At 38.8% G+C, this 16504-nt stretch overlaps 1 protein-coding gene across 1 annotated transcript; it reads right to left on the reverse strand.

Moving 5' to 3' along the window:
* Positions 1-4437: 4437 nt before the first annotated feature.
* Positions 4438-13833, reverse strand: TFAM (transcription factor A, mitochondrial). The gene is made up of 7 exons (XM_012801349.2): positions 13615-13833; positions 12948-13066; positions 11300-11370; positions 10753-10902; positions 8526-8621; positions 5764-5820; positions 4438-5257 (listed from the first exon to the last, which is right to left on the reverse strand). Exons 1-7 carry the CDS (start codon positions 13713-13715, stop codon positions 5117-5119), a joined length of 735 nt encoding a protein of 244 aa, XP_012656803.1. The 5' UTR covers positions 13716-13833; the 3' UTR covers positions 4438-5116.
* Between the last annotated feature and the right edge of the window lie 2671 nt (positions 13834-16504).

Raw genomic sequence — 16504 nt, forward strand, 5'->3', positions numbered from 1 at the left:
GAAATTTGGTTCTTGTCCCCCCCCCCAAATAACACGTATTACTTTTATCAACTATATTCTTATCTTAATTGCAATGATCACATAATACAGGAATTTTGAGTACTTAAAGGAAATTCTAACAGTTCAGTATCAATTTATATATATATTTTGTTCCAGAGAATTATGGTAAGGTAATAAGTAAAAGACATCCAAGCACAAAAATATATCACATTAGTAGGTTGAAATTCTTTGGAGGGGCCAGGCACAGTGGCTCACTCCTATAATCCTAGCACTCTGGGGGATCCAAGGGAAGCCTCCCTTGAGTCCAGGAGTTTGAGACCAGCCTGAGCAAAAGAGAGACCCAGTAACTGCAAAAAAATAGAAAATTACCTGGGCATCATGGGTGTGCCTGTAGTCCCAGCTGCTTGCAAGCCTAAGACAAAAGGATTGCTCAAACTCAGAAGTTTGAGGTTGTGCATTTTATATCCAGCAGTTTCCTTGTCCACTACCCACTAGATGCCAGCAGTGTCCTCCCTAGTCATGGAATCATGATTCTCAGGATAATGCCTAATGTTCTAAGGGGTAAATTTGTCCGTCCTCCCCTTCCCTCAACTCCCACCAGGTCAAGAATCACCGATTTAGAAGACGACCAGATAGGACTGGCCAAAGACCTATCTATCTAGTATGGGTCTAATTCTGGTAAATAACCCCAATCCATTCACACATTAAGATTTATCATAGATCTAAACAGAAGACATATTTCCTAGTGGCCCACTGATTTATCATTAAATTGCTCTTCTCAATAGTTTCATTACTGTTTCTTAAATTATGATCAATATTCCCTTTGTGGCAGAATCACTTGAACTTCTTGTTGACTTGCTGAGACACAGGAACTTATATTTTACATGATTTGCAGATAATTCTTATTTTAACTTCATTTGATAAAGACTAGTTTTGATTACCTCCAGATGGATGTTGATTATTTTACTCTCCTGCTTCTGGTATCTTTTCCCAGTCCCCCCAACAAAGTCCTCTTTCACACTTGCTGCCAGTTGGGAACCTGATTTTGGATACTGCGGTCTAACTTCCGCCTACATTGACCTCTCAGGTCCTATATCCCTGGTTATAGTACTGATGTTTAACTCTTTGGACCCCAGTAGTATTGATCTCCTATGATGCATGCTTGGATTTTTTTTGATGTACAAAACTTGTTATGTTTGCTTCTGTACAAATGACCCTTGGCTCTGCCTAGTGTAGTAACTCTATTAACCCCCCAGTTTCAACGCTTTTTTTTTTTTGAGACTTCTGTTGTCTAGGCTAGAGTGTTATGGTATCAGCCTAGCTCACAAGAATCTTAAACGCCTGGGTCTGGGTGATCCTCCTGCCTTAGCCTCCTGAGTAGCTGGGACTACAGGCGCCCACCACAATGCACTGCTATTATTTTTTCTATTCTTAGTAGAGATAGGGTCTTGCTCTTGCTCAGGCTGGTCTCAAACTCCTAAGCTCAAAGGATCTGCCTGCCCCAACCTCCCAGAGTGCTATTGTATAGTTTCTGCAGTGGTGGCAGAGAACACCCGGTGAGCCAGATAAATGTCCTAGGCAGGCTGCATGTGGCCCGTAGGCCATAGTTTGAGGACGCCTGGTATATGGTATAGCAGTCTTCCATGTGTACCAACGTTAATTATTAAAGCTTGGAAACCAGATCATCCTATTAAAGCTAATAATTATTAGCATTAATTATTAAAGCTTGGAAACCAGATTATCCTGTTATTTAAAATATTAACATCATCCTTTTTTTTTCTTTTTCTTAAGACTGGGTTCACTATTTACCTATATACCCAGGGTGGTCTGGAACACCTGGGTTTAAGCAGTCCTCCCATCTCAGCCTCCTGAGTAGTTGGGAATGCCCAACAATGACGACATTCTTTTACAAACAACAAAAAAAACTAAATGCCATTTGATATTACCATAAAAGTGTTTTGCTCTAGATCTTTCTACTGTTTTATAGCTTTCCCCCCTATTAAACTGTAAGTACCTGAGGCAGTTAAGTTCACAAACTCATCCCAGAAAAAGTGCTACATACCTATTGCTACAGTCACCTTCAAAGTACTCTCCCTGGGAAGCTATGCACTGATGCTAGCACCTACCTGGTCCACCCTTCAAAGCAATTTTAGAACTTTTTCTGGAAGGGCCATCAAAGCTTTCATTGGATTACCATTCACATCCTGAGTGTCATCAAAATGTCTTCAATATTTTCTTTATCTTTGGGTAAAAAAGTCATTGGGGGCCAGATCGGGTAAGTAGGGAGGGTGCTCCAATACAGTTATTTATGTACCGGGCAAAAGCTCCCTCAGGGACGGTGGGTGTGAGCTAGTACGTTGTTACAACGCAAGAGCCATGAGTTGTTGGCCGGAATTTTTCGTTAAAATTTTCCTACTTCTCTATTGAAGATTAGTTGGTCTGGTATGTTTCTCAGTCAGCTGATGATTTTGACACACAATTCAACAAATTTTTACAATGTTTCATCATCATTTCTGCCTGTTACTCTCCTCTCCGATGTCTCTGCATCAGTGATGGTTTCTCTCCTCTCAGAAAAACGTTTAATCCGTTTGTATGCTGTCATATTTTTCATGGCATTATCGCTATAAATTTGGACTAACATGTCCCTGATTTCGCTTCCACTCTTGCCAAGTTTAACAAGAAATTTACGAACATATGTTCATTGCTCTAATTCAAGCTCTGACGGTCTCATAATGACACACAAAACCACGCAATAATATGTGGTAGCTTGGAAAAGGCACATTTTACTAAGCCACAGCAAATAATTTTAAAAGAAGCTTACTCTACCCTTTATAGATCTTTTTCAGTGTCCTGCAACGTATTTTGAGACTAAAGATTATTCTCCTTGCTAACAGTGAGTAGCAACAATTTGTTTAGCTTACATAGTCAAGACCTTTTTCCTCTTAAGGTAATGATTCTAAAACAAAAACATCTGCAGGCTCAGCACTTATGGCTTAAATGGCTAAGGCACCAGCCACATACACCTGAGCTGGTGGGTTCAAATCCAGCCCAGGCCCACCGAACAATAATGGCTGTAACCAAAAGAAAATAGCTGGGCATTGTGATGGGTGCCTGTGGTCTTACTTGGGAGGCAGAGGCAGGAGAATCGCTTGACCCCAGGATTTGGAGCTTGCTGTGAACTGTGATGTCACTGCACTCTACCCAGGGTGATGGCTTGAGGCTCTGTCTTAGAAAAAGAAAGGAACATCTGCAGGCCAGGTGCAATGGCTCACATCTATAATCCCAGCATTCTACGAGGCTGAGACAGGTGGATTGCTTGAGCTCAGGAGTTTGAGACCAGCGTTCACAAAAGCAAGACTGTACTAAAATAGAAAACTTAGCCAGGTGTTGTGCTATGTGCCTGTAGTCCCATCTACTCAGGAGGCTGAGGCAGGAGGTTTGCTTAAACCCAAGAGTCTGAGGTTGTTGTGAGCTAAACTGACACCACAGCACTCTAGCCTGGCAACAGGGCATGACTGTGTCTCAAAAAAAACAAAAACCAAAAACCAAACAAAAAAGAACATCTGCAACAGATGAAAAAACAGTGAAGAAAAATATATATCTATATAATTAATTTATTATGTTGGTATATGGGGTGTGAATTCACCTGTTAGTGGTCATTTGTCATTTCATAACAACTATGCATTTTGGTTCACTGTGATGATGATCTATATTTAGTGACTGTAACATGTTTATACCACTGATTGAAATGCCATCCATGATGAAGTTATACAAATGATGCATATATTGATATCTTTTATTGCAAAAATGTAAATTTAAAACTTGAATAATGTTCTTGTGCTTTTTGAAATAAAATATATGTCTATTTTAAAAAAAATTGTTCCAATACATCAATACACTGGAACATCAGTCACTCTATGCTGTACTACAGAGACAATGGGTTGACAAACTTTTTCAGTAAAGAACTTGATAACAAGATATTTTAGGCTTTGCAGGCTACATGCAGTATCTGTAGCAGCTACTGTCATTATAGCATAGCCATAAACAATAAGACTGAGCACGGCTATGTTCCATTAACCCTTTATTTATGGACCTAAATATTCACACTCATTTTTATGTATCATGTAAGTCATTTTTTTAAAAAAACCACTTACAGTTATAGACAAAATTTTTAGCTCATGGCCATAAAAGCAGGCAATAGTTGGCTATTTCTTATGTAGGCTGTTATATGTTATACAAAATGTTTCCAATTCTAGAGACTTTGGAGTTTAGATTTTCCCTTTTAAAATGTATACCACACTAGTTTTCTTTTTGGATAAATATACTCATCACATGAGAAAGAGAAAATTCTCGAAAAAATATAATTCCTTATTTAAAAAGAAAGAAGCTGTAAGATGAATGTCACCTTTAATACGTATAATTCAGATACATGTAAAATTAAAGATTAAAATTTTTATTCTATGCAATATAAAACAATATGCATAGATTTGGTACATAATTCTTTAGTTTTTACTTTAGGAAAAAGACAACCAGAAAAAAAGGTTTATAAATCTAGGTCCCTTTTATAAAAAGTTGCAACTGAAACCAGCAATCACTTCTGTGTACAACTATCAACTCTTGAGCATAATATGAATTACACCTAAGAACTGAAATCTATTCAAAGTGTTCTGGCTGCTTTTTAAAAATCGCATAATTATATCATAGAATACTGTGGCTTCTATGATTTGTGACAATTTTGAAATGGAAACTCCTGCCTCCATAACATAAGGAAACAAGAATACTCTTCCCAAAGTTGTCATCCAGTATAAAAAACTTCACAGTCTGACAGACCTTTATCAAAGGTAAAACAATTCACTGCTACATTTGCATGGATTATTTTGATTCTCAGTAATTCCTAAACACAAAATAAATTTTGCATAAACTTTTATCTGTTTAGGTTTTCCAAAGCAAGCTACTAATACAAAATGTATTAAACCGGCAGAAGTCCATAGACTAAAGAAAAAAGAATTGAATATAAAATGTTTACCAACTTTATCCTTTCTAATTTTACAGTAGCTTCAGGTATTGAGACCTAATTGGTTTTTGTGCCTATCCATCACGAACGCAGTCTTCTACTTTAATCCTTGATGACATCTTTTGGAACTTTTATTCTGCGACGTATAAGATCATTTCGTCCAACTTCAATCATTTGTTCTTCCCAAGATTTCATTTCATTTTCATAACGAATTTTATCATCTTTAGCAAACTGAAAATATACCTGAGAAAAAGTAAAATTAGTAAAGTCATTTATTTAGAAAAGGGAAATTAATTTCTGGAATGCCTCCATATATACATTTACTTTAGAAATTACATCCCCATTCTATGTACATAGAGAGGGACTGGAGAAAGAATTTTTTGTGAGATAAAAGTTGCATGAGAAAAAGGTTGAGAGATAAAGATTTGTTATCTCTTGCAATGAAGTTGTTACAAATTGAGATCTTGGGCTGTGGGGAGAAGCCAGAAGCAGAAAAGGATTGCCACTATATACAGTGAGTGGGCACTCTAGGCTTAAGAGTGACATTTTAAATATCAATGTTATAAGCAGTCAAAAACTACCAAGAGAAAAAAGCCAAATTGATTCTAATAATATTAAAGTAATTTTAAAACACTTGAAGGATATATTAGTAATAGAAGGCTGCTTTCCTATGAATCATGCTTTGCCCTAATATATTCTCTCACAAATACCCTAAATGAACACTTAAGACAAAAAACCATAATACTTACTTGCTTTTGAGAACTAGACATATTTTTCCAGGCTTCATTTATGGTCTTCAGCTTTGCCTATAAAACAATGTATATTTAAGTACTGTGTTTCCCCGAAAATAAGACACTGTCTTATATTTATTTTTTCTCAAGAAGACACACTAGGGCTTATTTTCAGGGGATGTCTTACTGCTCTCCATGCCGAAATGCATGGTGTGGCTATCCAGATACGCTGCATAGCCACGCCCATCACTAGGTCTTATTATGGGGGAAGGGCTTATATTTAACAAATGCATAGAAATCCTGCTAGGGCTTATTTTTTGGGTGGGTCTTATTTTCGAGGAAACATGGTAACAGACACAGGGACTTTAAGTAATTAAAGAAATTTCATTCCAATAACAAAAAACTCAGATAGCAAGAATTACAGGCAAAACCTGATCAAGTCCTAATATCTTTTCTTTCTAAACAAAAACTATACTAAGTGTTTAAATTTACAAAAATGAACTGAATGAAGGCACTTACCTTTTTTGATTCAGAAATATTAAGGTATAATGTATATTCTGTCATAAACTAACTTTAAAGTGACCTGGTAAAGATCACTTAGGTTTGGTTCTTCAACTATAAAAGTAAAAGGATAGAAAGATGCTTACATTTGTTCCCTCCTAAAACCCTACTGAAAGAATTAACAAAATCTTTTAAGGAATAAACTCACATAGACAAATGCAATATGAGAGGGCACTACCAATGCAAAATTTAAAAAAGATAAAAAGAAGATGGTGAAGTGGTAACTGATTCGTCTGACCCAAGAAAGCTAATTTCTAAGCTGACATGGGGGGAAAACCTAAAAGCAACTTGATTTGCAACGTAGAATTCTCACACCCCACAGGAACCAGCAGCATCAGATATGTGTGAAACAGTGGTGAAGCTATGATTAAACACGGAATGGACTGAATATTGTTTAAGAAGAGGTTAAATCCTCACCACAGCAGATTTTAGGATATTTATCTTCTCCAGAGAGTAAAATAGCATCATTCTGTGAAAACTAATATAGTTTAGAGCAATGGTACCAGACTACAATCAGAGTGATTAAGTTAAAATGTATACAGTACCCCAGAAAGAAAACCCAAAGAAAACTACAAGAAAATAGTAAAGCAAAGATAAGAAAATTTAAGGACCAGCTCAGAAGATCCATATACAAATAACAGGAGTGCTAAAGAACAAAAAAATGAGAAGAGGGAGGGAGAGAAAAAAGAAGCACTACAATAAGCTAGAAGAGAAGCATTAATACTTTTTTAAATTTTGAAGAAATACTATCTCCAATCTGGAATTTTATGCCCAGTCTAACAAACAAATGTGAGGATAAAGACATTTCAGACACACAAAAATCAAAAAATTATTCTTCCCTTGCACCACTACTGGGGAGGATGATATAGCAGAGTCAGAGTAACCAAGAAAGACAACAAAGGTGAAAGCATCACAAGGATAATGAAGGCTGATCCTAAGATGTTAGCCATAAAACAGGTGTAGAGGGCCACAGCCAAACTGGAGCAAAGACAGGCTTCAGACTGACACAGAAAGAGTATCTTGCCAGGCACAGTGGTTCATGCCTGTAATCCTAGCACTCTGTGAGGTTTGAGGGAGGATCATTTCAGCTCAGAAATTTGAGACCAGCCTGGGCAAAGAGAGATCCCGTCTTTATTAAAGACAGAAAAAAAATTAGCCAGGCTATTCTGGAAGCAGAGGTAGGAGAATCACTTGAACTCAGGAGTTGAGGTTACTATAAGCTAGGTTAATGTCAGGGCACTCTAGCCCAGGGAAACAGAGTGAGACTGCCTCAAAAATGAATTTGAAAAAGCAAGTTAAGTTAGTGAATGAGCAAATTCCAGATTAAAAAAAAAAAAAAAAGGCTTGCATTTCAGTAATTTAGAGCCATAGAAACTGAATTTAAAATTCCAAGGTAGGTAACTTAGTGAAAATATGTAGTTAGAGGAAACAACTGTGTCACATATATACATTATTTAATCATATGTTAAATAGGATTTGTAAAGTTAAGACAGATCTAAATAACTCCAAAGAGGCAGAGTGCCAAAAACTTCAACTCAGATTAACAAGGGTTACAGATCTGAACATGCACTTCTTTTACCACGTCCTATTAAACAAGGAAAATCACAATTGCCCATTTGAAACTTCTAAGAAGATAAAAAAAGAATGATTAATAATTTTTTGATACATTCATAAGATGACATTCACATGTACAACACATTTCTGTGGGCTTAATAACCCAAATTTTATTAAAGAATATAGCATAAAGCAATAGGTTATATTCAATTCCTCAAAATATTGTAGCTCTACTTTCATTCTTCCCAGGGATTGTTAAGAACTGCTGAAATAGAAATCTCTCCAGAGAACTTTAACAGCCCTAGAGATCAGATTTGAAAATGTTATGAGGTTTCTTTGGGGTTTTTTTTTTTTAAGAGATGGGGTCTTGCTATGTTGTCCTGATCCTCCGCTTCAGTCTCCTGACAGCCACATGCCACATTGGGCAGAAAACATTTTTTAAATTTAAAAAAGTTGGCAGTGTACGTCTGTACTGGCAACTACACACTCTAATTAATGTGGTAAGAAGGATTTTTCTTTAAAGAGATTCAATAAAGAGGGTCTTATTAAAAGAGTTTAATGTGTTTGGTTCACTAATTTTCTTTACTACCTGACATAAGGCAACCTAAAATTTCCCACCTAAATATTTTTTAAATTAAAGTCAACAAAATGCAGTCTAGTTTTACCTGTGATGAATCATCCCTTGCATCTTGGAAGCATTCAGATACAAAAATGTTATAAGCTGTACGAGGTCTTTTTGGTTTTCCAAGTATTGTTAACTCCTAAGTAACAAAAATAGAAGGGTCAGATACACTTTTAACCTTGATAAGACTTAACTATAGAAACTTTATTTGCTATGCGTTAAAGAATGTTCCTTGAAGTGAATGTTACAATTGTTATATAAAGTATGTGATTATTATATCTCGATAGCACTAAGTATTAAAAGTTTTAGACTTGATGAGTTATTTCCCATATACAAACATTTCTTTCACGTATTATTTTCATGGTCTCTGTGAAAAACTAAGTATTTTATACAAAACCTTTTTAAAAGCTAAAATAATTCCAGTTTCATCCTTTTAGTACATTACGATCCTTTGGCCAAATCATTCTCTACATGCCTCTACCACAACTCATAAACTGTTTAATAATCTCTCCTCTCATTACCTTCCCTAAATGTCTCAACCTTTAAAGCTCAATAGCTGTGTTAAATTCTTTTTACTAGGTACCAAAAGAGAAGAAGAACCTATGGAAAGAATACAAGTATCCCCTACAATCTAAATCCATTTAGTTCCTGAGTTCATAAAGTGAGGGATAAAGAAATATCCTATTTAGTTTCTGAATTTGGATGGTAAACGGTACTTGTAATTTACAAAATTTGGGGGCTCTTAAAGGCAATTTGGTTATAATCAATAATAAATCCAAATTTTATTCATAAGTAAAAGTAGGGCTATGACTGACATCTAGAGATCACTTTTCTCTTCCTGAATCTCTCAGTCACTTAATATTGAAACTACTACAGATTCCAGGCACTTTATAACTTAACCATGTCCCCCTGTGTTTTCAGAACTACTGCTAGGGATTTCTCTCCTAGGTGTGTCACCTGTAACTTCTGGTCCCCACATTTCTGAACTAGTAGGTACTAGGAATCTTAATGGGAAAAACAATCCCCAAAGGAGATAAGAATGGAAAGGTAAACCCAATCCTCACTTCTGGTCCTCTCCATTCTTAGCACAAGCTGGGTACTTTAAGGAGGAAGGGAGACTAAAAGAGAGAGAATATACTTTAGCAAACACCTTTCCAAATACCATCCTCACATTATTTCTCACTCTTGAAATCTCTTCTGGCTCTTTTACTGATTGAATCAGCAGTTCCAGACTATCAGCTTAAAATATCAAGGTTAGGGAAAAGTGGCTTGGCACCTCACATTGAATGTGATGAAATCTACTTTTGCAAAGAAATAGTTTCAACTTTGATGACTGCTTTTCAATAGTCTATGTACTGAAAAAAAATAGTATATGTACTGGTCTAGAAAGCTGACTACCTCACACTTAATACTAGTTCTACAGAAAAATGTAGTCTAAACTTTTAAACAATGGCATTTATATAAATTAATACTTTAAGAACCACAAATTTTGAACCATGTTGGGTAGGGTTGTTTCTTCTTTTTTAAGTCTCACTTTGTCCCTCTGGGTAGAGTGCTATGATGTCATAGCTCATAGCAAGCTCAAACTCCTGGGCTCAGGAGATCCTCTTGTCTCAGCCTCCTGACTGGCTGGGACTACAGACACTTGCCACAATGTCAGCTATTTTTTAGAGACAGGATGTTGCTCTTGCTCAGGCTGGTGTCAAACTCTTGAGCTTAAGCAACCTACCCACCTTGGCCTCCCAGAGTGGTAGGATTATAGGTGTGAGCCACCACGCCCCGCCCTGGGGTAGGGTTTTTAATGATAATTTCTTTGAAGAAAGGTAGAATTCTATCCTAAAGGCATTTCTTATTTGACTAGATAAATTGCACTTCTCCCTGATGTCATAATTAATTCAGTCTATTTAGCAACATTTATTATCAAACTCACATTACCTATAGAACAATTCAAATTAATTAAATTGTATTGTCTATTACTCAGAAGCAAAGATTGTTACCATTCCTGGTTTGGCTACTTCTTACCTCTGTTTCTGCAGCTTTCATGCCAGTCCTACTAAGAGTGTATCTTACATCTGGATACATCTAAGAGTAGTATCAACGAATTCCAAAGACAAACTCAATGATAAGTATCTCTGTAGTTATCCCATTTTTACCTAACTGGAGAATATATTATATCTACACATTATCATCAATGTAAGGGAAAATTATATTTATAATTATATAAATTCCAGTTCTTTGCCATAGGAAAAGAGTATTACAATAATACTCACTCTCTTTTTTATTAATGCTTTCTTTTTTAAACGTTTTTGCATGATTTCTTTTTCCAAAGATACAATCTGACTCGGAGTTAGCTGTTCTTGAATTTTGTTTATCTCTTCTTTGTATGCCTCCCAGGCTGCCCTGGATTCATCTTCGTATATCTATAAATAAAAAACCCAAGGTAGAAGTCAGTAAACTATTGCTGGCAAATTCAACATAGCATATCTGCCAGGGAAAGACAACTACATGAATTCAGACTAAATCACCACACAGAAAACGTGCTCTGGGATGAGATGTAAATGGATTAAGAATGTGTATTTTTCTTATCTATCCTAACCAAGGAGAGAGTCTAGCAATTAGCCTCCATTTTTAAGTTGGTGGTAACCCTATACTTCCACCCTCATGTATTCATATCCTCGGCATTTATATGGATCAGAAGGTATAAAGGATAAAGGATATTTAAAAAAAACTTTGGGTCACATAGCCCTTTAAAAGATATGACAATTGTTCCCAACTGCAGAATAACTGGTCAGCATTGTGGAAAACTTATATGCTTACTTTTTTCTCTGAATCAGGAAGTTTCCTCCATAGCTCGGCGATTTTTTTAATTAGTTCCGTATTTTTCACATCTTTACGTAGGAATAAAATGAAAAAAGATGTCACAATTTTGTGTCTTAGGATTAATTTCTAAAGACTTCTAGGAAAATATAATCCATACCACATATAACTCAACACAATAATTTTACTTTTCTTTATCCAACTAACTAAAATGTGATAAATAATTTATCCAACATTGTCAAAAGTCCATTATCTAATGACTAAGGAATGTATCACATACTACCAAAAACAAGCCTCAGAAACATATTACTAGTTTAAGCAAAATTGATAATCAATTCCTTCAAGATTTTTACTTACATACTTTTTTTTTTGAGACAGAGTCTCATTATGTCACCCTCGGCAGAGTGTTGTGGCTTCACAGCTCACAGCAACCTCAAACTCTTGGGCTTAAACAATTTTCTTGCCTCAGCCTCCCAAGTAGCTGGGACTACAGATACCCACCACAACACCCAGCTATTTTTGTGGTTGTCATTGTTGTTTGGCAGTCCCAGGCCAGGTTCAAAGCCGCCAGCCCTGGTGTATGTGGCCAGCACCATAACCACTGAGCTACAGGCACGGAGCCTTTACTTCCATATTTAAATCAAAACATTTCTTAAGTCTTTGAGGAATCATTAAGTTCATAAAACCTGAATGAACAAAATATAGCTCTGACTGATATAAGACTACTCTGTATTTCAATTATACTATTTGGAAACAAACTATTCTAAAATCAATCCAATATTCTTCATTTCCTTCCTCATCTTCACTGGAATGATGAAGTGCAAATGATTCAACCAACTACCTGTTAGCTCTATTAATTTTTTTTTGGAGACAGAGTCTCACTTTGTCACCCTTGGTAGAGTGCTGTGGCATTAGTCCCAACTCTTACATTTAAAAAGAAGTGGGCACTTAAGTATGGCTCTGAAACTAATTCCTTACCTGCAATGTGGGCATTTTTATTTTGGCTCATTTGACTTTTATAAGACCCCTGTGATGCACTGCATGTAAAGGAGCTTTAGAAATCATAAGCCAAGACTAGTTATATTAATTTAGCCATTACTTTCACACTCTAACCCAAAATGAAGGCCCCACAGCCTTTCTAGGGAGGCAATGAACATCCTACCTATGTTTTTTCTCAGGAACTCAAGAAAATAAAGGATTTTCATCAAGAAGATTTTCACTGAAAACTCTTGGAACTAGCAGTAATTGGTATAGAGCTTTACAGTTCATCTAACATTTTTACATAAGTTATTTCACTGTAACTTTATTAACAATACTCTGAGGCTGAAGAAGCAGCTAAACAAGGGAGAAAATAATTCATCAGTGGAACTAGGAAATCAGGCTCCAATTCAGCTTTTTTTATCCTCTTCCAGGATGTTCTCCACACTACACGCTACTTCTAAAATACCCTTCACTAGTTCTCATTTATGTTTAAAGCTTTTCTATTTGGGATAAAATGTTATCTTTCCTATTTTACAGACCATCAAACAAAACATGTTTGTTCCTATAGTCAGTGAATGCTTTGTTAGTGCAAATCAAGTTTGGGATTTAACCGCACAAAGGCTTTTTCATTACATCAGAGAAGAGTACAAGCCCCCAGACTCCTTACCTGGGTTCTGAGCTCTAATTATCGGTAGCTGTTCTTTAGAAAATCGAAGGTATGAAGACATAGGTTTCTTTGGATAATTAGTCAAGTCAGATGAAAACCCTCTTGGTATATACACAAAACTACACAGAAACAAACAATTATGTCAAGTAGTTAACTGCCAATATTCACATGTATATATAAAGACAGATCTCAACTAAGGTTTCATCAAAATGCTATTACTATATCTGATACCTTCAGGGAAAATGCTAATGACTTATTGAAGAACCTGCCCTAGCCAGAGGGAAGAGCCTCCAAGTCGGAAGTCTCAAAGACCTTACCTCCTAGAAAGGGCAGAAGGAGAGGGAAAGCGTCTACCTGCCAGCTCCGGGGCCCCACCTCCTTAATACCTAGATGATGGTTAGAGACTTGGCGCAATTTCGCAGAGGAGGCCGAACGGTGGGAAGCGAAGGGAGCAGAGGGTGGAAGATAGTGTACAGGTACGGGGTACTAATGGAGTAAGGCCTAATCTCAAAGCCACCGTCGCCCGGGCAAGATAGACGTTCGAATCAAAAGACCAGGGTAGCTCTCAACTCCTAGGAGGGGCAGAAAGTGGAGGAATGCGTCTACTGTCCAGGCCCCAGACGTCCTGGGCCCAGCTGCCTCCCGAGGCATAGGTGAGCGGTCCTACCTTAAGGGTATGCGCAGTCGACTACCACAGCCAGTGCACAGCACCGCTCCGGACCTCCCCAGGTTACTCAGCAAGCTCCACATACTCCGGAGAAGCGCCATCGGACCGGCAGTCAAGACAATGTCCGCGCTCCAATCTCGTGCAGGCTCCAAGCACAACAGAACAACCCCAACAATGACAACTCGAACCCGCGTGCAACCCTCCCGGATTTGTTATCATGCCCGCCACTAGCCAGGAACTATGGGAAATCAGTCAACATCCGGTTGTTAGACAGGGGCGGGACCGAGCAGAATTGGCGCAGGCGCGGTAGTGAGTCCCCCCGGTAGGCGGGACTGCCCCGGAGGCGGAGGACAGCCGCGGCAGTGAAGGGAAAGCCCCGCCGGCTCGCCTGCGGAGGGCTCTGGCCTGGAGGGGGCGCTGCTGAGCCGTCTTTGCCCCCGGCGGCCTCCCGGCAGTTGGTTTCTCACCCTGGCCAGGAGGCTCTGGGAGGGACCGCGGCGGCCTCGCCCCGAGCGGGCGCTGGCCGACGTAGGCCGGTGACGGCTGGCAGGGCTGTACGTAACAGTCGCACAACCGCGACGCGGGCCAGCTGCGCGGCCGGCGCGCCCGCGGAGACCCTCGATTCAAGCCCGGGCCGGAGTGCTGAGGTCAGAATTAGCGCCGAGAGAGCAGGGCAGTCCCAAACCTAAAAATGCAGATTCCAGGGCCTCGCCGCGGAGCCTAATTCTGTGTGGGACCCAGGAATCTGCGTTTTTAACAAGTTCTAATGCTGGTGGTCTTAGGACCACATTGAAAGTAATAGGGATTTAGACTACTCTCCCATCTTGTACGGTCTTCGTGTCTCACTCCAACCCTGCTTATTTTGAGTGGAGGATACTGCGGCTAGTTAGCAGGCTCTAATCTAGTTTGGTTCTCGTCCCAGTTGTAGACCTCGCATTGACGTTGACGTCTTGACCTGAGAATGTCTCATCCTCTAAGATCCGATTTCCTCCTTTCCTAATGAAAATGTTGGACTAGATCAGAGTTTTCCCAAGCAGAGTGTGTGACGAGTACGCCTTGAGATAGTCGCTCGTGTGCTGTACAATTTTTGACTGGTGGTGTAGAAATACCATTTTCTGTATAGGTTAAGGCGTGCAGATTAGGAAGACTTGAATAAGGACCCTTCCAGCTCTTAAATACCTCTTGTTTCAAAGATAAACACCTCTTGATACCGGCTTTCTTCCGTGGATTGCCCTAACCGTTAGAAAATTCTTACTGTGCGCACAGATCTTTGAAAATAAATATTAATGGTAATGATCACCACCCAGGCGTCCTCAAACTACGGCCCGCGGGCCACATGCAGCCCGCCTAGGACATTTATCCGGCCCGCCAGGTGTTTTTGCCGCCTCTGCCTGTCCTGCTTAGCAGCCGACCCGCCCCAGGCCCGCAGTCCGGCCCTCCAACGGTCTGAGGGACAGTGAACTGGCCCCTGTTTAAAAAGTTTGAGGACCCCTGTGACATAGACAGTTGAAAGGGACCTTCCAGATGATCTATTCAAACCTCCCATTCCATCATGGAAGAAACAGTTTTTTCCTGAGTAAATACTATTTACAAGATTACAAACTCGGCTCGGCGCCTATAGCTCAACCGGCTAAGGCGCCAGCCACGTACACCTAAGGTGGCGGGTTTGAATCCCCAGCCCGGACCCGCCAAACAACAATGATGGCTGCAACCAAAAAAAAATAGCCGGGCGTTGTGGTGGGCGCCTGTGGTCCCAGCTGCTTGGGAGGCGGAGGCAGGAGACTCGCTTGACCCCAGGAGTTGGAGGTTTCTGTGAGCTGTAATGCCATGGCACTCTACCCAGGGGGACAGCTTGAGGCTCTGTCTCAAAAAAAAAAAAAAAAGATTACAAACTCAAAAGAGATCAAAGACACAGCATCCTGCCCTCCACCTTCTGCGTCCCCTCCCTTCCCCTCAAGTGAGGCAAGAAGTAAACAATTACAACAGTGCTAAGATGGAAGTTACATTTAAGGTGATCTCTAAAATAAATTGTTTAGCCTCTATTTTTCTAGAATGATTGTGTTCGTTCAGGTGTTTGACAGAAAGTTACACTTCTTTTGTATATTTAAACAATCCTTTTTGTTGTTTTCAACTGAGTTTGAAAAACTTTATCAAATTTATAACATTTCTGTTTGCATCTGGTACCAACCAATCTTCCTACATTTACATGGTAATGATAATTTTATTCTAAATGTAGTATTTACAAAGAAAGTATATAATTCTACCTAAACTGTCTTTGAAATAAAAAGACATACGCTTTTATTCATAGTGACTTTATAAAACATGAAGACTTGCTACATCCTTTCCCAGAGTTCTGCCTCTTTATTTTGCTTTAAAAACTCATCTACTCCCATGTCTTCAACTATCATTTATACCTTCACGATTCCTATTTTACATATTGAATCCAGACCTCTTCTTTTAGTTGCATATCTATATAACCGCTGTCTTCTGGACACCTTCACCATCGTGTCCCACAGGCACTTAATTTCAACATACCTTGAACAAAATTCACTGTCTTTTCTCTATCTTGAACTTTTTATCTTGGTAAGAGGCACCAGTTTGCCACTTCAGTTATCTAAGCCAATAACCTGATAAGTCATTTTAGAAACTTTCCCATTGATAATCCAACTACATCAACCAACTGATAATATATTGCTAACTCTACCTCATTAATCCTTCTCAGAAGTATTCCCATCTCTCTAGCCCCAGTGCTGTTGCTTTTGTTTGGGACAGCAATATGCTGGTAAATCAGCTTCCCCCTCCCCCAAAGAGCCCTAATCTGTAGTGTTTGTGGAGTTCTATGGTTTCAAATACTCCTACCATGGCTGATTTCAAGCCCCCAGCTTAAAAA

The sequence above is a fragment of the Otolemur garnettii genome, unplaced genomic scaffold (assembly GCF_000181295.1).
Source record: "Otolemur garnettii isolate 467f Iridium unplaced genomic scaffold, OtoGar3 scaffold00008, whole genome shotgun sequence".
Taxonomy (NCBI): domain Eukaryota; kingdom Metazoa; phylum Chordata; class Mammalia; order Primates; family Galagidae; genus Otolemur; species Otolemur garnettii.